This window comes from Pleurodeles waltl, chromosome 10 (genome assembly GCF_031143425.1).
Source record: "Pleurodeles waltl isolate 20211129_DDA chromosome 10, aPleWal1.hap1.20221129, whole genome shotgun sequence".
NCBI lineage: Eukaryota > Metazoa > Chordata > Amphibia > Caudata > Salamandridae > Pleurodeles > Pleurodeles waltl.
In genome coordinates, this window is record NC_090449.1 from 233,507,407 (window position 1) to 233,530,737 (window position 23,331).

At 42.4% G+C, this 23,331-nt stretch overlaps 1 protein-coding gene across 4 annotated transcripts in view; it reads left to right on the forward strand.

Annotated features, from left to right (window-relative positions):
• Positions 1–23,331, forward strand: part of IQCK (IQ motif containing K) — a 515,691-nt gene that overhangs the window by 232,417 nt on the left and 259,943 nt on the right. For 3 of the 4 annotated variants that reach the window (XM_069210248.1, XM_069210250.1, XM_069210249.1), the window contains exons 9-10: positions 1,507–1,559; positions 1,667–1,744. In XM_069210248.1, the coding sequence (XP_069066349.1) occupies positions 1,507–1,559; positions 1,667–1,744 (131 nt within the window). Of the gene's footprint in view, positions 1–1,506; positions 1,560–1,666; positions 1,745–16,036; positions 16,194–23,331 lie in introns of those variants that run through there. The other variant, XM_069210251.1, reaches the window with a different exon arrangement.

A 23,331-nucleotide genomic window follows, 5' to 3' on the forward strand; every position in this document is an offset into this window, starting at 1 on the left:
AGGCATGTTGGATGTTTGTCCTAATCTGCCCCCCTCCCATCCCCTCCACCCCCCAGGGTGGCAGAAAGCCCACTAGACTCCAGGGACTACATAAAAAATACAGGAGAAAACTTATGGGCCGGGGCTACCAACAGGATTTCTCTGCATTTGTGGCTCCCAAATGGAATCCGGTGTGCAAGGAAAGGAAGAAGAACTTTTTCAAAATTCCTTCTAAATTACATGATAGAATGAATGACCCCAAATTCAGAGGTGTACAAATAACCACTGCTCTAAAACCCAGTTTGTATTGTACATTTCTGAAATACATAGGTTTCTTTCATACCCATTTTTCACTCTTTATATTTTACCATAGGAATTGATCCATACACAATCAAAACCATTGTAAGGTGCAGCTCAGTTGTTGGCTCTGGGCACCTCGGGTTCTTGGATAACCTACAACCCTATATATCCTCATGACCAGAAGGGTCTAGCAGACGTAATGGTATATTGATTTTGTAAATAGGCCATTGTGACAAAAGTTAGAGATGAAAACGTTATAAATTCATGTTTTTCCTACCCATTTTATTTAAAAAAAAATTTTAACAGGTTTTTTTGGGAATACGTTGAGGAAACTACATAAATGTCCCCCTGCTCAATTTAGAATTTTGTCTACTTTTCATAAATCTATAGCTTCCCGAGATAACCCATGAGTTTCACAACTCTTTCTACCACAAACAGGGAGTAGGTTGAAAATACAGAAAGTAGAAAAAATGGGATACCTCTTAGACGAATGGCAAATCTGTTGTAAGAATAGTTTGATTCAGCTCTGCGTGTTACTGAAAGCTGAGAAGATGGTGATATAAGCATAGCAAATCTTTAATTGATGCAGTTTTTAGGAAAAAAAGACACTTCCTTCTGTAGCAGTTTTTTCCCCATTAAAAAAAGAAATACTTAAATGTAGCTATATTTGGCTATTTTGTCAGTCTCCACTAGAGGAATCCTCGAATGTTGGGTGCCTTTTAGAATCCCCTTGGTGTTGGGGAAAAAAGGAGGCACATTTGGCATGGATACCTTATATGGAATAAAGTTCTGGAGGCCTAAGCGTTAAGTACTTCGAATAGCCAGAAAAGGGTCCAGCACTAGGGTGGAAAACCCTGAGCAGTTAAGGGGTTAACATGGATTTGTCATGTAATCCATGCGAACATAAAAGTTCTGGGGATGTTGTGCAATGAAAGAAAAACACATAATTTAGTGTTTCCCTATTAGTCAGCTATTGTGGTCATGTCCAATTTGACACTTAGGTCAGCCATCTAAAAACAATTTAAATAAAAACCGATCTGCTTTTTTCATTATAGAATTATGACTAATGGGGTGGGTTGTAGAACAAGACAATTACAGTCCAGGAGTGAATTAAACTAGAATTCATGTTGTATATATAGATTTTTATTAACTAAGCTATGGGTCTTGTGGGCACAAACTAACACATTACCAGGTATTACATAGCTTAATACTATATTTCTTTTCTAGAAAAAAAAGACCAAATTTATTGCCCTGGATTTCCTCACTCATTGGTTATACAAGTGAGTATGTATCTTTTTTTGATTAACACGCAGGACACAGCACTTTTTTAATAACTGACAAAGCTTATGTTTTTTACTTTTCTAACACCTATTTTTACTATCAATAGCTCTAATCAGAAGAGGAAGGGTCAGCAGTATACCGACTTCTTTCAGATTCCATTTGTGGCTGACTGGCTTAAGGATCAGTAAGTATTGTAAGATACTCAGTGTTCTGTTATTGAGGTATTAAAGATGGGTTGTGTTCAATAAGTACAGCTGGATTTCTAGAGGCTCCCAACTCTACCCACACTTTTCCAAAATTGTTTACTTTGTACAATCTGTCCCTGAGCCTCCTGCGGATCCAATATTGAGTACCTTTGATATTTGCCAAAATACCAACTCACCAAGACCATTTACCCACTGCTTCTTCAAGCCCTGAAGATCCAGTGTATTCCATTCAAATAATGTGTGCAGGTTCATAAGAAAGAGGTTCCCTGGGTTTGTTAATCTTCAGCCAACTCCCCATACAGATTTCATCATTTTTTTTATAAAACTGTTTTGTTTATTCTGCTATAGGACAAAACCCAGCAGCTGTCAAACAATACATGAGGACAAGCTAATTATTAGGATTCCTTTTCATGCATTGCTCCCATCACGGATAAATCGTTTGCATACTCTCCCAATTTCCCGCCCTTGTCTAGACTGTGTGAGGCCTCAAAAGTTTATAAATCTGTGCCTAACGCCCATGAGCATCCACATGCAAGGCTCAAGCTAGTTTCTCCTATGTAGAACCCTTCCCTTCTATATCTGACCATGTTTCTGTGGGCAACCCTAGGCCATGTGTATGTGTAATTCCAGACTAAGACATTGGTCCAACCTTCTTTTCCATCTCTCTAAAGAAGGTGTTCCGTGCCCTTCCCGGCTGCCACAATGTCTCACTTGGCTAAAATTATTTCCAACCACAAGAGTGCTCTTTGGTATCTGTTGCCATTTATGTCGTATATGGTTAGAGCTATCTAAGGTGGCATGTAGGTACTCCCACCGGGTTTTCCATTTGGAGTGAGTGTGACTACAAGGGAAAACCCCACCCCCGGCATTACCCAGACCAGAGGCTAATCGCCCCTATTTCTTGGACCTACCCAAAAAATGAACCAACTGTTCAGGTAGGCCTTTAGACCTCCTTTATTTCACTCAGCGAGGACACCCATTAGCAGCAGTGCTCTGGGGATCCTAGACCCTGACGAATGCCCCTGACCTTCCAGCACATAGAGAGGGCAGAAACATGTTGGTCATGATTATTTTTTAGACTCTAAGAGACATAAATCTCTATTGAGTCTTTCCCCCCTGTTTCAACCTTACCGACATGCACCTCAATTAAATTTAATCAATTGAAATAGGTGACACGTATGGTAATTTTATTCTAACCCTATCTGGATCCCTGATATTTATCCAGTAAGATTAATTTCAGCACTCCCTCTTGTTCTTTTACCAAAGAGGTTGAGTCCGCCCAGGTAGTATCATCTTACCTGGGTGGAGCTAGGGGGTCAAATGATGAAGCATGACACTATTATGTGTGTGAGACCACCTAGTCCGTAAAGGAACTCCCCCTTGTTTAACACAGCCACCCGTTTATAGACACTCTTTACACATTTCCCTTAGCACGAATCCCCACCTAGCCGGTACTAATAACTGAGGGTACACCGATCTAGTTCCACCCTCAACTTCAACTACCCCACACCTTCAGTGGTTGACGGATATGTAGATTTTTCTTGGGAGTATGTGTGGGATAGTATCACTTCCATAACTCTCTCTTTGTGTTTCACGTATCTTTCATAGATTCACATGCTTGAATGATCCCCGTGGTCAAAGTGGGAATCCCATAGTATATTCTAAAGCAGTGGAAGTAATTAACATGGCTTACAGTGGCAAAATAAATTGACTTTAATAGCTTATCCACATTATTTACAAAGAACCAAACTCTAGCCAATCAGGTGACAGCACCCTGTAGAACACTCCCAGCAGGGCATCTTCCCTCAGATTTTCTACAGCACGTCATGTGATAGGGAGTCTCCATGAGCTCTGCTCAGTTCTTCATATTTGGTTATATCCAGATTACTTTAGCTGTGTCCAGTATGTCAGAACTCTTGAAGAATGGGTTCTTTAGACCTTGTGGAACCTGTGAAAAGAAGAGGCTACATTTGGAAGACCCTCATAAAGAGTGTATCTACTTCCTTTATCCAGCCCACAAGGTGTAAAAGACTGTAAAATTAGCAGAGCCTTTTCTACTAAAACTCTCAAAGACTGAAAGAGAAGACTTTTACTTTGGTTCCAGAAATTAAAAGCGAAAACTGCTACAATTTCAGAGGAGGAGGATAGCGACATTTCTGTTGCCTCACAAACAAAATCTCAAAAGAGAGAGAGGTCAGACCATGGGTCACGTCATTGGCACAGGAAAGCCTTAAAAAAGACACACCTTAGCTCTTCAAAAGACTCCTCTCATGGAGAAAAAGACAAAGGGCTTCTTAGAATCTAAATCTGAGCCTACCGCCCCATCTGTAGTCCTGCCACTAAAACCTAAAAAAAATCTTCCTCTGAACCAATCATGGGAAAGCACAAACAGAGTGGGAAAGCAACACAGACAATGGTAACACCGTTAAAATAATCATAAATGGCAATGAAAACTAAAATGTCGACAATGACTATGTTAGTGTCCACCATCACTCTGTTGTCAACCATCTCGTCAATGACAGGATCTTCGTCGATGACAACCACCTCGTCAATAACAGTCACATCGACAGGAACTATACCAACACCATCAACGACCACGTCCCCATTGACGACACCGTTGACGAAGGCCTCGTTAACAACTATTGATGATTCAACCGGGTGAGAGGATTTTGTCATCGACGGTGACAAAAGCTATGAAGCCACCCATGCCAATTTTGACCACCACATCGCCATCCCCACCGTCACAACACCGTCAAAGGGACACCAGCCAACACTAAATATTCTTCGTCCAGATCTTACCTCTCCTAGCAAGGTGTCTCCTTTGCCACCAAGTCACTGGCTAGATGTTGAGGAGTCAGATGAAGATGGTCAAGGGCCTTTTGGTGCAGCCCACAGTCCATCTGAGCTGCATGTAAAATATAAAGACAATGAAGATGAACCTGTTCATCAAGGGCAGCAATATATTCAACTATTCAACATCCATGTCAAGGTGTAGAGCAGTTTCACCACTTCACTCCTCCTTCAGTACCGCAGGGTATGGTTCAGGTTCCTGTTGCCTTAGTCCATATATTTGCCAGCCATGTTACAGGACTATTATAAGTGCTTTCCAACACCAGCAGGAGCACAACCGTCACCTATAGGTGCACCAACTCCTGCACCTAGGTCACCAGAACCTATGCTGCCGACAGCTACTCCGAGGATGACCCCAAGAGCACACATTGCCATGCCTCCTCGGGACGACCCATCCTCTTCAGATGATGATGAAGATAATAGGGAGGAAGGTGAAATTCAAGATACACAATCTTTACCCAACGAATGGGATGACAACCTCATCCCAACACCATCCCCTCCAGCACTGCAACCTGTAGATTCTCTGCCAGAGGACATTGGTGGGTTCCACACCATCATGGAGAGAGCGGCCAAGCGTTTTCATCTCCCAGTCGCGATCAAGCAATCAGATTGTTTTCTGTACGATTTAAAAAAACAGTCCAGGAAAACAGTAAGGCCCCTTTAGTGCCTGTAGTGGATTTTACCTGGGGGAAGGAATTAAAATCATCATAAAAAATGGCAGCAACGGTTACAGTGGTTCAGCCAAGAATTGACAAAAATATATAAAGCTCCCGAAGATTTGCCTGCTTGTCTAATATGACATCTGAAACTGGACTCGGTTATTACCCAGGCTGTTTAACGCCAGTCAAAGAATCTGTCCACTCCAATCTCAACACCACTTGACAAGGAAGGCAGACTTCTTGATAACATTGGAAGGAGATTCTCAGTCGTGTTAAGTACGACTGTCCTTGCAGAAAATTCGCTGGCAATTCTGGGCAGATACGATAGCCAGATTTTGTCGGACATCACCACATACTTGGATTTCTTGCCAGCAGACAAGAAGGAAAAAGAGAGAACAATTGTGCAGGAGGTGGAAAGATCCGCGTCAGAGATTATTGACTGCACTATGGACATAGCCTCCATAGGATTCTGGCAGGATCAGCAGTGTTCAGACATCAGGGCGTGCTCAAGGCTATAACATTTTAGCCTGAAGTGCAAACAAAAATTTGGGATAGTCCTTTCGACGGCAAGTCTCTGTTTGGTAAGCAAGTCAACGACGCCTTGCAAGTGATCAAGGCTGATACTGAAACTACTAGGTCCTTAGGAAATCTCCAATTCCAGAAGAGGCCCTTTCGTGGAGTTTGTGGACAAGGAGTATATTCCTATCAACGAGGATACCAGAGGTATCAGCCATACCAATCCTTCCAGCAGCCCTTTCGATCGGCTACCAGCAGCACCAACCGTATCGAGCACCACCAGCGGCAGCGCACTCTAAGCAACAACTGAGGAGAATTCAGTCGACTTTAACCAGGGACACTAGCAGGAAGCAGTGACAATGTTTTAGTGTCGTTGCACCAACTGCAGAATGTCATCCGGTGGGAGCAAGAATTTCACACTATGCCATGAATAGAGGAAGATGACTATGGACAAATCGGTCCTGGACCTCATCACATATGACCATACCCTGGAGCTCATCCAAATTCCACCTCACACTCCACCACAACAATTGTTGCCATCTCATCTTCATCTTCTCCAAAAAAGAAGCATTGGCTATGTTAGCCAATTGGGCCTTAGAAAAGGTTCCACACTCTCAGAAAGGAATGTGCTTCTCCTCTTGTTTTTTCCTGTTCATCAAGAAATCAGGGGAGTGATGCCCTATTCTGGATCTCAGAAAGCTGTACCTAAAAAAGCAATATTTTTGTATGATTACCCTCCAGGAAATCTTGCACCTCCTCAATCATGGAGATTTCACGACAAGCTTAGAACTCCAGGATGCCTGTTTCCATATTCCTATCCATCCTAGGCATCACAAATTCCTCAGATTCACAGTAGCTGTTCAGTACCAATTCAAAGTGCTCCTATTTGGTCTCAGATCTGCTCCCTGGATATTTATGAAATGTCTCGTCCCAGTGGCAGCCTATTTGCGACTTCAAGGTTTCCCGTATCTCAATGAGTGGCTGATAGAGGTGCATTCACATTGTCAAGTGTCTATAGCTACAACAACATGCCTTTAGACGTTCCAAAAATTGGGACTCTGAGTGAACTATCAAGAGCATCTTCCTCAATTAGGATAATTTTCTAAGAGCAACCCTAGACACATTGCGGGACAAAGCATTCTTCTTCACAGACAGACAAAGGAAACTTTTGACACTGGCCCACAGTCTTTTAAAAAGAAAGTCTGCTTCAGTTCCCCTTCTTAAATCTCTTCGCGGCATGATGATATCAGCCATTATCCTAGTGCCTTATTCTCGTCTAAAAATTAGACCTTTCTGGGAGGAACTAGAAGCATAATGGGTCTAAGTGGAAGGCTCATTTCACGATACCATGCAGGTCACTCCAGTAATTAAAAAACTCTTCCTTGGTGGATAAGCTCCAACAATCTTTCATTGTGATTAACGTTCCTCCCTCCAATTTCAGAATACATCAGTACAACGGAAGCTTCTCTAGAAGGCTGGGGTGCCCATTTATAGGACCTTCAAATAAATGGAAAATTGAGTCTAACACAGTCAAAAATGCATATCAACTTCCTGGAGCTCAGAGTGATCTCACTTGCTGTCCAAGCTTTCTTACCAAGGATACAGGGAACATAGGTGTTGATAAGAATGGACACCACCTGCAGTTTGCATTATTTCAAGAAGCAAGGGGGTACGAGATCTCAAGCCCTATCACAGGAATCACAGGACATATGGAAATGGGCATACGCTTTTCCCCAGATCCGTCTTATTCCCAGGCTTCGAAGGAAAATGAAGAGGGAACCCTGCTTGCTAATACTCATTGCTCCACTATGGCCCAGGCAACACTGGTTCATGGAGCTTCTACTTTTATCAGAGGACCACCACATTCAGCTGAAGCCCCAGAAGGATTTGCTATCCATGATCTACGGGCAGGTCCTTCATCCAAATCCCACTTCTCTGCATTTATCGGCATGGCTCCTGAATACCATGAGCTTCAGCACCTAGACATCCCACAGGTGTGCAGGAATATCCATGCAAGAGCCAGAGTAGAGGTTGCAGATAAAAAGTATCACTTGAAATGGAAGCGTTTTTGCTTATGGTGCCAAAACTCAAACGTACATCCTTTTTCTTTGCTTCCAGAATATATTTTGCCATACCTTCTTTCTCTGACTAGTTTGGTGTTGGTATAGGTTTCCTTTACCCTATATTTGGCAGCCACTTCGAGGTACCGAGGGGTCTCCATCTCTGTGGTCAAACAGATTAATCACACAGTTTTGGGGGCGCTGGTGAGCCCACAGCCAGATGGCCGCACTGCAGCTCCGCCGGCTGGGACCTCCAATCCACCTATTATCCGGCAAACCGACGTGCATCCACTTTCACAACAAGTCTCATATTGTGTAGGGAATAACAGCGGACACATTCATGTAAATACAGACCTGAACTGCGGCCTCATAACAAGGCTTAAGATGGCGATTGCTTAGCCGCTGCGTCTGACAGCAGCACTCTCACTGCGGTCCTGCCTGACGCTTAGGGAAGGGAGCGAGGTTCAACAGCTCTCCCCATTCTCATCCGTTCCTGGTGATGAGAGATGTGACAGCAAGACGGAGGGGAGAGCCATGATGTGTGGTGTTAACTGGTGGAGCATGGCCTCGCTGGCCCTGAGGTTGGAAGACCGGCGGGGCCATGCGGAGAGCGGCACCACACGGAGCTCCCCCCCTGCCCCTGAAGTCCTTGGGAAATGTGCCCTGTAGATGATGCCTGTGGAGGGGTGCTGGCTGGACGATGGCTACGGCGGTGGCAACCACCTATGGCACAGGGAATGCAGTACACTTGTAGTTGACAGCCGAACAGCAGGTGAGGCAATACTGGTAACCGCTGCCGTACTACACTGAACCTCACACCGGTTCTGTAGCACTTTGAGGCCCTGTGGCAATGGCCTGCGCTGATTGTATTGCATGGATAAGAGTGTGGTGTACCCCTCCCCCCACCCATCAAACTACTCTACTACATGCACTGTGCTGACACATGGAGCGCTAATATGGCACCGGCTTCCTAACTACTCACATAACTGCCAAGGGGGGGCACCGTGATCAAAGGCTGCCTGCTGCCATAAAACAGATAATCGGGAAACCACCTGATGGCAGAGGAAAGACTGTCTGGTTGTGGGCCTCTGGGCCTTGCTGAACTTGTGGCTTAATGGGGCCCTAGTGCCTGGTGGGGGCCCCCAAGATGTGCATCTAGGTGTGGGGCCCACCCTCCTTTTTCCTATAGTTGTGCAATTCTGACTGTTGTGCACTGCTTTATTGTTTATGCTGACTTCTGTCACTTGGTGATGTTCAGATATAAGTAGATCTTTGGAATGATTGGGATGCTGAAGAGGGAGGGGGAGAGGGTTTATGTTTGTTGTTATTCTGTCACCACTGTACTGCCACTCACAATTCACATGTAGTATGTCGAAGGAAACGAGGGGAGGAAACCACTGTACAAGACACACATAAACTGTAATGGCTCCGAACAAAGGGCACATCACACTGTTGACATGGAATGTTTGCAGGTTAAGCAACCCTCTGAAAATGAGGCATGTATTGGCATACTTAGATAAACATCATGTTCAAATTGCCTTACTGCAAGAGACACACCTCACTAAACACACTGAGGGATGTATCCAGGCACGTTGGGTGAGCACCCAAGTAGCTTCTTCAAAGTCCTCGACCAAGGACAATGGGCACCCTCTGCGCCACATCGGTCACTTTTGGTGACTACCTGTGGGCCAAATACCGATGATCCTGAATTTAATGTACGATTTTGGCACAGGCTGCACTTAACAACCTGCAGCTATCCTCTAGGGTGGAGATCTAAACACAAATTTAGACCTGGCCTGTGACCTCTCTGCCACAGGGGACTGGCAGGGGAAGCAATCTGCCCGGGTAATATGGGAATGGATGGAGGACATGGAGTTGGTGGATACATGAAGGCTGCACCACCCAGTCTACAGTGAGGGCACGTTCACCTCTTTAGTACATGGTCACAGTTGGACAACTGGCTGGTGTCACAGGAAGTAAGCAACTAGGCAGCAGAAGTGCATCATATTCCTAGCACACTATTGGACCATGCACCTGTGATGCTGTTGGTTGAGATGCCAGCCCATATTCCTGCACCAGTCACTTAGCGATTTCGACCCATGGCTTTAGTAGATACTTCATTCAAGGAAGACTAAGTGTAGCAATACTAGAGTATTTCAAATACAATAAAGGCTCTGTCAAGGAGATGGACGCTCTATGGGAGGCATTTAAGGTCACCATCAGATGATACTGCATAGGTGCACAGACAGGAGTCCTTAAGGCCTTACACACATGATTGCAGGCAATATAACAGAACATTCGCACTCTGGAGGTAGCATAGGAGAGAATGCCTGACCCTCACACCCTGGCTGCTATTAGAGATCAGGTAGCAGAATGTAAAGAAGAAGTGCAGCATCTCTCCAAATGACATATTGCTCGGTCCTATGGGAAGAGGGGGTCGCCCAGGTCGCAGCTTAGCGACCAAGCGGAAAGAACCCAGAACACATACGTACATCACTACTATAGCACATCCAGACAGCACAATCAGCCATGACACCCCGACCCTCCTGGCCACGTTCAAGGACTACTACACTCACCTTTACGACACTCGCACCTTGGCCTCAGCATCTGAGATCACAGAATACTTAGACGATATAGCACTGGCATGGCTCTCTCAGGGGCAGTGAGAGTACTTAGAACAACCCAATACAGTGGAGGAGGTGAAAGAGACCATACATACTCTGCCTAATGGTAAAGCCCCAGGTGTTAACAGCATCCAGGGCTAATTCTATAAAGAGTTTGATAAAATTCTAGCACCACATCCACATGCTGTGTATGAGGGGGTGTACACTAAACAAATATTTCCCCTGTCACTCAGAAAAGCCCTCATCATCTGTCTACTTAAGCCATAGAAACCACCCAACAGGTGCAAATCCTACCAGCCATTATCCTTAATTAACCCCGAGGCCAAAATAATAAAAATATATTGGCCCTTCGACTCCAGCCTCTACTCACGAACATGGTCTTACCAATTCAGGATGGATTTATACCCACTCGGTCCACAACACATAATTTACGCACTTTCTTTGCACTACTGCACTATTTTGACCCTTCTATGCAGACAGCAGCTATCACCTTGGAGGCCGCTAAGGCCTTTGATTCCATAGAATAGACATGCATGTTCACGATTTTGCACAGTATGGTGATTCCCCAACACTTCCTCCAGTTAGTGCCCCTGCTCTAAACTAGCCCGTGGCACGGGTGCGAGTGAATGGCCACACTTCTGCACCGGTACATATATTAAGGAGTACGTGGCAGGGCTGACCGCTCTCCCTCAATACTGTTTGCATTGGCGCTGGAACCTCTGGCGTGTGTGATCAGACAGAGGCATGCGGCAGCTGCGCTGCGATTTTGTCAACGCCTACTTGTTATATTTCTCTATGCTGACGATATGGTGCTGTATATCTGTGATCCGTACATTCTCTTGGCATCAGTCAAAAGGGAGTGTATCTGATATGAGCGATACACTGGGCTAAGTATTAACTGGTAAAAATCCACAGTTTTCCCTTTAACTCCATCCACACTTCCTTACTATCTGGACAATCCCCTAGGCTGGTACACTGAGCCTGTTAAATACCTTGATATATGGGTACCCATAGATCCAGACTTAGTGATCTGAAGTAATTATGGTGTAGCAATTTCGAAGCTAGAGACACAGGTCACTAAATTGGCATGCCTGCCCCTGTCACTGGCTGACAGAGTGGCTATAATAAAAATAGTAATTTTACCTAAATTTCTCTACCTCTTTACGAACATCCCACCACACCACAAAGCACCTGTTTAAAACCCTGAAATCACAACTAATAGCCTCAATCTGGGCAGGCAGACAACTCAGAATTGGCTGGGACACCCTTATACTACCCTATGACCAGGGTGACTTAGAGGCACCAAACCTATACCTATATTACTTATGGGCACAGCGCGCTTTGCACATTGCTAGTATCACCCCCCCCCATGTACGTGCCACATTTAGCAATTGAAAATGATGACGCCAACCTCATCCTGCTTGTGGAAGGTCTGCTCCACAGAAGACCGAGAAGACCTCAAGCTGAGATCAGTACTTCTAATTGTACCACAAAGACCTGGAGGGCACCAGGCGCCAGGGCTGGAAAACTCCCCCTTTATGCCCCCAGTGCTCCCATTAGGTCACCTTCCCAACCTCTCAGTCACTCATGAAAAAGGGGCACTCACAATCCTGAAGACACACAGGCTGAATACGATGGGCGACGCTTATCAAGGGGAGACATTCATTGGCATAGTGAACATACTACTGACACAGAGTGTCAAGGGGTGATATAGAGAACATACTGCAGACACAGAGACGGACCACACGAGCACTATACCCCCAGCCCTCTGCCCTTGGTGCACTCCAGGTACTAATCACTAGCCCTAACAGATGGAAATTTGTCATGCTCCTATACAGTACCTCCCAGATGGATAGGCAAGTTGAAGTGCATAAAGCAATGGAAAAGTGGAACACAATTTTGGATGTACCTCTGAACCTAGAGCAGTGGGACTTTTGCTGCACTCCAACAGGCATGCTCACTTCAAATTAATTGTAATTTAAGGATTATACTCTTTACATTCTTGCAGCAAGTGTTTTATATCCCTATACAACTGTATACATATGGTCTCTGAGACAATGCACAATATGTGCGCTGTGGGGAGGGGGAGGCAGATTTCCTTCACCTGGTCTGGATTTGTGCCAAGATTAGGCGGTTTGGGGTCAAGTAGTAAATGCCATCTCAGACATGCTGTTGGAGCCAGTGTCATACACGCCCCAGATGTGCTTGGATTGGTAAAACCACTGAAACCAGGGAATCGTAACCTGGTGGCGGTAACACTCCTGCTGGCAAAGACTACTTGCAATACACTGTGGAAAGCAATCCATCCCCACTGTTAATCACTGGCTTCGGGACATGATATATTGCCAAGAACAACTTGAACTGTATGCAGAGGAGCTGACGAGGCCCTGTCGACCCAAAGATATCTGGAGCCCGTTCACTTTGTATCTATTGTCCAGGTCTGGGGAACTTGTAGACTCCATACTGTGCTGATGCCTCTGATGTAAGATTCTTAGTTATATACTAATGTATTGGCAATGACAGTCCCATGGCACAGTGCACTGCTCTGTGTGGCATGTTGTGGCAGACATTTGTATAAATGGTAAATGTTGTTAAAAAAAAACTCAATTAAAAAAAACCACACAATTTGTTAAAGGACTGTTCAGATCCCCGGAAAGTCATTTCCACCAACATGGCAACTCAACACAGTGCTATCACAGGGCAGAACTCAAATTCCTAACGTGGAAAGTGCCTTTGCTTTTAGCACTAACTTCCACAAGAAGAGTGAGCTCCAGGCATTTACGATCCGAGAGCGTTTCATACATTTCAAAGATAATGTGGTAATGCTTCGAACTAATCTAAGGTTCATATCTAAAGTGTCAACATAGTTCCGTCTCAACAAACCAATTGCACTTAAAACTTTCTTCCCAAATCCGCAGATACCTGCAGAAAGTACTTTACATACCCATGATGTAAAAAGATGTTTGAAATTCTACTTGCAATGTACGAAATTTCTTCGGACTACAGACCAGATATTTGTAGCTTATGAAAACCATAACAAAGGAGGCCCAGTCACCAAAGCCACCATAGCAAGATGGATTGCAACAGCCATGCAATTCTGCCATTCTAAGGCCACTAGGGCTTTGTGGCAAAGGACTAAGGGCCAGATGTAGCAAAGGGTTTTACCCATTCTATGTCTATGGGAAAATGTGTTCGTACATATGGCCCTAAAGCACACTGTACAAGCGCAGTTTCTATAACGACAGCTCTGTTTGCTGGAGTACCTATTGAAAGTATATGCTTTGCTGCAACTTGGAAGAACAAGCATACTTTCATGCAGCACTACTGTCTGGATGCGACACAGCACAATAATGCAGCTGTGGGGCTAGGTGAGCCTAGTATCAGTAAATGTGTACGTTTGTACCCACAATCTACTATTGTAATATAGCATAATTTTATTGAGCATGTTTATAACTGCTAGCTGTTCTGATTCAAGCATGTGAAACTATGAAAGATACTCCAGTACTGGAGAAAGAAATGTGTTACTTACATGTAACTCTCATACTCCAGTATTGGAATCTTTCATAGATTCACATGCAACCCACCCTCCTCCCCTTACAGGCTCTCCTTCTTGGCAATTAGTACCTATTTCCACTAGTGCTTTAAAATCTGAAGAAAAATACCTCTGTTGGGAGTGTTTTAGAGGGTGCTGTCTCCTGATTGGCTGGAGTTTGGTTCTTTGTAAATGATGTAGATAAGATGTTAAAGTCAATGTTGCAATTGTAAGTCACATTAATTATTTCCACCGCTTTAGAATATACCATGGGACTCCCACTTAGACAACAGGGATGATTCAAGCATGTGAATCTATGAAAGATTCCAATACTGGAGAATGAGATTTAGAGGTAAGTAACACATTTGTTTCTTCTGACTTTTCTGGGAGCAGAGAGCACACTCCTGCAGCACAGAAAAATTGAGTAATTTAATGAAAGTTTGCAATCATAAAATAGAAAAGCAAATAAATATTTGATTGACCCTGAAGTGCAAGTAGGAACTTTATATTTTTTAAGGACATTCATAGTTTCAGCTCTTTGTTCCATTGCACCATTACCTAAGTTTCAGGATGTCTTTTAATGGCATCGCTAACCGAACTGAAAAGCGAGCTGTTACTTTAGCTTACACACAGGAACAAGCATCTGAAATGTATTAATCAGTCAAAAAAACGAAACAGGTGGGCTCACCCACAAACTGTTCGACATAGCATCCGACAATTTGAACATTTAATGCTGCAGGGGATCAATCCACCTTTACACACTACCACTCTCATTCAATGCAGTAAGGCAAAGCGTACACCTAGGGATTTGAGAGTGTCCTTAAACCAACACTCTGTAAATCCTAAAATAATTTTGTGGAAAAGTAAGCATTTAATGCAGCAGGGGATTAATCAGCATTTACACACTACCACTCTCATTCAATGCAGTTAAGGCAACAGGTACCCCTAGAGATTTAAGAGTGTGCTTAAAACCAACACTCTGTAAATCCAACAAGCATTTTGTGGAAAAGTGGTATGCACTTTTATATAATTGTTTTCTGGATTTGATGTTTTTGCTTATCGATAAATTAGTGAAGATTTTAAGGGACCTGGAGATTGAAATCACACCATTCAAACAGGAATTTAAAAAGACATTACAAGAACTGCAAAGAAAATGGAATGACATCAATAAAAAGTTGGATGAACATGCCAAATAAGTCAATAATATACATGTGGGCTGATGCCTTAGCTCAAAAAGGCCTCATAAAATGTCTGCTTTGACGTCATCAGGTAAATGCAGTCTCAAAGACAACGAGCATTCAATGAGCAGTAAACGTGCCCTTTTAAGTGGTGCTGAGATTACAGTAGATAAAGCAGCAAAGACACGTGCAGGATCAGACAAGGTGAATTTTTTGTCAACCAGTCCTTCAGCTAGTCACAGACGGGAACCACTCACCACTTCAAAACAAGGAGGGGACAAATAAATAGAAAAAAAGCAAGGACTCAGAGAAGCACAGCCAATGGAGCAACATGAGAATTTAGTCATTAACATTTCAGATCATCCTTTATCCATTCAACACTTAGAAGTATTAAACAAGGGCACATCATTTGTTCCGACATATTACACTAAGCCTCTCAAAACAGAAATTGCAATGTTTAAATTCATACAAAATTTAGGGTTGAAATATTTTTTCATTGCTCGAGTATATTTGAGCATGGAAACAAAAGATGAAAATGCAAAGAATTTAAACTCAAAAGTTCTCTTAACCTTCCGATTTCACACAAAACAATGGAAACTTTAGAAACCCTGGCACAACAGGATTTACAGAAACTTTACTATGATAAAAAAAAAAAATCAAATTTATCAAACAGAGAATGGAATTAATTGCAATCTGTGTCTGGAAATGACAAAATAACTTTCCTACCATCAGACAAAGGAGAAGTATTAGAAGTGTTGGACACATCTTTCTATGAAGCTAAAGTTTGGACTCATGTTAATAACTAAAGAGTTTACATAAAACTGTATAATGAACCCACCATCTTCTTTCAGAAAACCTTGGATGAAATTCTAGAGAAAGCTGTGGAAATGGATTGGATCTCAGAAAAAACTAAGAGCTATATCTACAGCATTTCTGTGTAAACCAAAATTGTATATGCTTCCTAAGATACATAAGGATTTGATAGACCCCGCTTTCAAACCTATAGTGTCTGCATGTTATTTCATCCACGAACCACTGGGCAAATACTTGAATTATTTTCTCTAGTCAACAGTACAATCTTGTGTTCTTATGTAAAAGACACCACATTGTTTCTCAAGAAAGTATCTAAAATTGATTTACAACCAGAGCAAGAAGCATGGTTATGCACTATTGACCGTAACACTTTATATGGTCCATTTCACATCAAGAAGGCATTGAGTCAGTATAATGTGCTTTGTTGAGATATGACATCCAAGCGCATAAGGCGTTTCTTCTTGAATTATTGCATCTTTTTTTATACCACAGTTACTTTGCATGGAAAATACATTCTTCATCCAAAAGAACAAATTTCAATATGATTCACAGGGGCCCCAAATTACACCACTATCATTATGGTCAAGTTTGAATCTGATTACATATATAATAATAAGATCCAGTGAATAAGCAATATGAAGCTGTATTCATGATACACAGATAATATATTCATCAAATGGATGGGTCCATTCGATGTGTTGCAAAGAAGCGTTGTTGAATTAAACAACAAAAACCCCAACATTAAGTTCACGCCTTAGATAAAAAAGCTAATGCTTTAATTTCAGGATGGTGAAATATACCTAGAAGGGGACTCAGTTCACATGAGAGTACATTGAAGACCTGCTGACAGAAAAAAAACAGTCTTTTGTTTTCAAAGTTTAACCCAGGATCAATCAAAAAACACCTCCTTTACAGTTAATGAGACTAAGGTGGGTAACATTGGATGAATTGGTTTTTTAATCTACTTGTGATTAATATTTTAAGCATTTTATGGCACAGGGGTACCCTAAGACTCTCATACGGGCCCTGGCTAATCATCAGAAATTGATAAACAGAGACTTTTCTGAAACTGCAGAAGAAAAATTCACAAATAAGATTTACATTTGTATCCACAATTTTCACCATTTCCAATCAAATAAAAAAAAATATTTTGAGGCAATGGAAAATTTTACAGCGTAAGAAAGAGTTTGATAATTTATACAAAGAGCAACCTTTATTTACATTCCAACAATCAAGGAATTGAAAAGAAATTATATCCAGGAAAAGCAACACCGTTCAAAAAATACTTAGAAAGGCACCTGAGATGTGAGGACTGTATCTACTATAATAATGTAATTGTGGATAACAGTGTGATCTTTCCTCACCTGGAACGTAAAATAATTTTAAGGCACACGACGAGTTGTGATAGCAACAATTGTCCATGTGCCTTAAAATGTCCATGTGGTTTCTTGTACATAGGTAAAACTACACATAAAATCCAAGTCAGAATCACTGAACAGCAACATTTGGAATAAACTTAAAACATCAAGCATTCCAACACACTGGCACAACTTCTATGAAAACATTAGCCAGTTGCATTTTCAGGTGCTAGAAATTGTAACATTCAACCCTGAGATAGATTTAAACAAAAACCTATTGCAGTGTGAAATGCATTGGATAATACTGTTGAGCACTATGCAACCAGATGTTTTGAATGACAAATTACAATTGTCATGCTTTTGGTAAAGTTTAATTTTGTCGTTAAATACTTTTTTTTGGTATTATTTGTGGATACCATACCGTTTGTTGGTTTTCATTTACTTATCAAATATTCGCATTGTAATACTTTGTTTGCATCACTGTATGTATTTTAGCCGTTGACTGCATGTATTTACCAGGTTCATGTGGGTCATATTTATTAGTTCAGGATACCTGCATTTTACATTGCACACAGTTTGCCTTTTAAAGGCGTAACCGATCAATTTAGTTCACAGTTATGTATTATTTGCTGGATGTTTTCTATGGGCCTTACATTGTACGGTTAATTTCGGAACTGACAGCAATTACAGTTGAGCTTGTTACAGTTTGCAGGAGCGGAATTTTGTTTTGGGTTTCACACATGATTTTTCTTATTATTATCCCTATTCTTTTCATCATCACTGTTTATTTTAAAGGTAGCATGAGGCATTGTTTCTTTTGTGCCACGTAACACACTCTAAGATGGCCTTAACAATACCAGGCAGCAGTATCGCTCAAACGTGATCACATGACCTGAGGAAGTTTGTTCAGGAGTGAACCAGATTCGGGCTATAACGGCGCCTATGTGAAAACTTTGAACTGGATCAAAAGTTATAGATTAGGGTAGACTCTGCGGCAATCAAGAAGATTTTATTTTACTTACTGTCTGAGATTGGAGTTCATATTGCATTAATTGGATTTGCAGTATGGAATTTGTTCCCGTTGAGGGTTACGTTTATTCTTCGTTAAATGCTAATGGACAGGGAACATACTATTGGCACAGATCACGGAGGTAAAATGCAGGATTTGTGGTTTACAGTGGTTCAATACGCCTGATGAGTGGCACAGAAAGTGGTTGTGGTCTTCTAGAGTAACATTTTCTATCTCATTACTTGGTGGAGCTTATTGACACTGGATACAAGGTGTATAACATAGGGTGGTGGTTCTGACCGTCGCGTATTGTTTCCATTGTTAATATATGCGCTGGCAATGTTACTGTAGCCTTTGTCTCAGACGAAGGGCAGGAATTGCCCGGAATGCATTGAAAAAGCATGTAACTTCATAATATACAATCGTCGAAGTATGTAATCTCATGAAACTAAGTGTTCTTATTGCATCATTATTATAATGGATACATTATGAAAAATGATTCACCTTAGACATGTATGGAAAATCATCGAAGTTAACTTTTGTGTCCAAATAAAGAATACTGTTTGAAAACATGTGCAATTTAGGGACTTTTTATTTTTGAAGGACGAAAATAAGAGCATTCACAGAAATGTCTGACCCCCAGCTAACACTGTAATGAAATGGGACAGATTAAAGCAGGGTATAATTTTTTTCTTTGCTCCAAAAAAGTTGAATTATTAGGCTAATGTGTTGAAGGGGGTCTCAGGGGAGAAAATGGGCTCTTTTGGCTCTCTGTCTGGTTCCCTCTTGGTCATTGGATACTTCAGTCTAATCCGTTCAGGAAAATTGGCACCAGCGGGAATTAACCACGCTTTGCACTCAGTTCCTCTGATTTTAGGCAAAAGTCTGTCAGTGTCATGACTTCTGTTAATTCTGTATAAATTTCTCTTGAAATGATCCAGTTTAGCACCTAGATTACCATCATTAACTAGGGGACAGATGCACTAAACACTGGTCGTAACCAGTATATTTTAGATCAGTGTGGTATTTTGTGAACTGACCTGTGTACTAATAGGCCGGTTTGCAAAATACCTAATCGTGAGTCACAATTCGACTTACTCTATGAATGATAATGAGGTAGGTCACAAATTACGGCCCACTGTGGTTCACTGCCTTCAGAGCGGTGGTGGCCTGCTGGGGTTAGTAGTCCACCATATCTGGGATTGCTTTTAAATAAAGCGAGATTTTTTTTTAATCCAGCCCTTGTTCATTGAAGGAAAACAGGATACGTTTAAAAAAATGAAAGGAAAGCTTTCGAAACATTGCCACTCTCTATCTTAAAAAAATGTTTTAGTCAACATTCAACAAAGGGGAGGGCGTCCCTTGGTTAATATTTTGAGGGCTACAGTTAGACACCCTGAAACATCATTCCCTTCACAGTGATGGATCAGGCTTTTCATCCATGATTCCTCTGGCCTAGACAACAGCATCCTCTTGCATCTTCCCACACCCCTCCAGCGATGGAGATGCCTTTGCCCTCCTATCGGTGGAGACAGTACAGTGTCTACCTGGCAGAAGGTGCAGAGATATGAAAAGTGATATGTGTTGTGTGTCTTACTTTTGCTGCTTCTTTTTCTTGATGGGATACCTCTGACATATTATATCTTGTTAGCTAGTTTTAACAAAGCAGTTCTATCAGCTCGTACAATCTGGCATGTATTATATGTAGCACTTTGAAGGCCTATGATTGGAGCATTGCAATTAAGGTAATACATGAAATACTGTAACTTTAGTGTAATAAGACATACACTCTTGTTCCGTAATTTTTGGGTGTAGCACATTGAAGGCTACTGATTGGTGTGTTACAATAAAAAAATACATGAAATACTATTGTGTAATAAAACAAACACACATGCTCCACAATTTTTGAATATAGCACTTTGAAGGGTGATGATTGAAGCTTTACAATTAAAAAATACATGAAATACTATAGCTTCAGTAATACATGAAATACTATAGCTTCAGTGTAATAATACAAACACCATGGTTCCATATGTTTTGTGATGTAGGACTTTGAAAGGCAATGATTGAAACTTTACAATTTAAGAAATACATGAAATACTACAGCTTCAGTGTAATAAAACAACCATGTTCCATATTTTTGGGATGTAGCACTTTGAAAGCTAATGATTGACGTTTTCCAATTAAAGAAAGTCATGAAATACTACAGCTCCAGTGTAATAACACAAATATCCATGTTCATAGTTCTGGGATGTGTCACCTTGATGGTTAATGAGTGGAGGTTTATAACTAAAGAAATACATAAAATGCTACAGATTCAGTGTAATAACACAAACAACCAAGGATAATGAATGAAGCTTTACAATTTAAAGAGATACGTGAAATACTATAGTTTCTGTGTAATAACACAAACATTCATGTTCCGTAATTTCGGGATGTAGCACTTCGAAGACTGATTGGTGGAGGTTTAATTGAAGAAATACATGCAATACTATAGCTTCAGTGTCATAGCAGAAACAACCACTGTTCCATCATTTACTTTTTTTGTTTACACCCAGTTGCTCGTTTATTTCATTCCTTTCTTTTTTATCTACCCAAGGCCATTTCATTGTCAGCTATCTATGCAGTTAGTTTTTCCATCTTATCAGCTGGATAAGAAGAACACATTTCAGTGTCTGACTTCAGTCTTTCCAGGATGTGCTTTTGTTTTCGCCAGTTATGAACCATGGAAACCACAGTGTTTTATGTCTGTCACCGAGCCTTTAATTTGATAGCTTTGTTTTTCAATTATTCATACCACAAGCATTTAATTTTTCTTATATTTGAACCTGGCCCAGGACTCTTCATGCAGAGATGGCAAAACAAAGTTTTTTTTTGTTTAGAGAATGTTTCCAGAGGAACTAGAGTTTATGATTCTGCTTAACTAAGCAGTTGTTTTAGTTTGGGCAGGGCACAATGAAAGGACTCTCATCCTAGTTCACAAACCATATGGGCACATAGGTGGAAAATTGTAATGAACCAAAAAAAAGGAGGTTTTTATCCTTGTGTAAAGAAAGAATGTCATGGTGCTGGAAAAAGAAAACAAGTAAAACCAACAACATGAGTACGATTAACTAGCTGAATAGTAAGTGAATTTCTAAACTTATGTCCCCTGTCACAGTACAGTGCGGTTTCATATATGGTGGCCTTGAGTCTCCACGCCTAGTTGAGGACGACTGGCTTTTCGGGGGATGGACAATCATCTCTTATGGACATGCCTTTTGATGGCTTCCATCTCTTTGGAGACAAGGCATATTTGACGTTGGAGCGCTTTAGGGACAGTCATGCTACGGCCAGTCCCTTGGGCTTTTCTGTGGCTCCACATCACCCACAATCTGCCTTTCACTCCTTTAGTGGCTATGGAAGGGGCTTCCAGCCACTCCAATACCTTCCCTGCCACTGCACTGCACGCACTCCCTAGCCTCTGCGTGGCCGAGGGTGCCGTACCCACAGACCTTGTGGGTCAGGCAACCAGTGGTCCAGTCAGTGCACCACCCCACTGGCAGCTGCAGACTCCAAACCCTCCTAATCCGCCCTCATATCATCATGGGCATCCATTTGGTGGCAGGATTTGCCATCACCTGCCCCAATGGCAGTCCATAACATCAGAACAGGAGGGTTTTGCAGATCGTCCAAAGTGGGTACTCCCTCCCCTTCATGACCACCCTTCTCTTCATGGCACCATCTTATGACAAGCTGATGGAGGATCATATATCCCTTCTCAGCAAGGAAGTCACAGCTCTCTTGGCCAAAGGAGCCATAGAGAAGATACTGATGCCAGAAGAGGATCATGGTTGCTACTCCTGCTACTTTCTGATGCCAAAGAAGGGCGGAGGCCTTCATCCTATCCTATACCTACGACCCCTCTAATACTTACTAATGAAGAAGTTCAAAATTCTCATGCTAGCTTAGGTCCTGTCTGCCCTGGAACAAGGAGCCTGGATGGGAGTGTTGGACTTGCAGGATGCATATTTCCATATTCCTGTCTTGCCTGGCCACAGGCATTTCCTGTAATTCACAGTAGGGCACAAGCACTTTGAATTTGCCATGCTCCCTTTTGGCCATACCAGCACCGCTCAGATATTCACCCAAGGTGATGGCAATTGTTGCAGTTCATCTGCAGAGATCAGGTGTGTCAGTCTTCTCTGTTGAAGACGGGCTCAGCCCAGGTAGTCATCTCCCACGTCCAGACTGTGGCAGACCTCCTGCACTAGCTGGGGTTCACTATCAGCATGCTGAAGTCACAACTTACTCCCTTTCAGGCACTTCCTTTTAGCAGACCTGTTCTTGACACAGTGCAGTTTGGAGTATATCCTTTTCACGGAAAACACCACTGACATGTGGTACTGCAACAGATAGGGTGGGATGGGGTCGTGGACTCTTTGTCAAGAGGCTCTGCTTCTCTGGAAATGGCTGAAATGTCAGGGCATTTCCCTGGTTGTTCAAGACCTGGTGGGTTCTCTGAATGCCAGGGTGGACAAACTCAACTGAAGATGCCTAGTGGATCACAAATGGTGTCTCCATCCGGAGGTGATGCAAGGTCTTATTCACCGGTGGGGAGAGCCTTGGTTAGATCTGTTTGCCTCTGCTGACAATTCGCACTGTCAGTAGTTTTGCATGCTGGAGTTTCCAAGGTGACTCTCACTCTGAGAAGCATTTCACCTCAAGTGGAGCACAGATCTCCTATTTGCCTTTCCGCCCAGACCACTCCTGCCCAAAGTTCTCAAGAATATCAAGAATGACCAGGCCCAAGCATCCTTTTGGCTCTGGACTGGGCGTAGAGAGTCTGGTATCCCAAGCTACTGAGCGTGGCCATCGATCCTCTGATCAGGCTGCCCTTTCAGGAGGATCTGCCGCAGAAGAGGGTCCTCCGCCCGAATCTCTCCTGTCTCCACCTTTTGTGTGGAGATTGAGCGGTGGCAGTTGG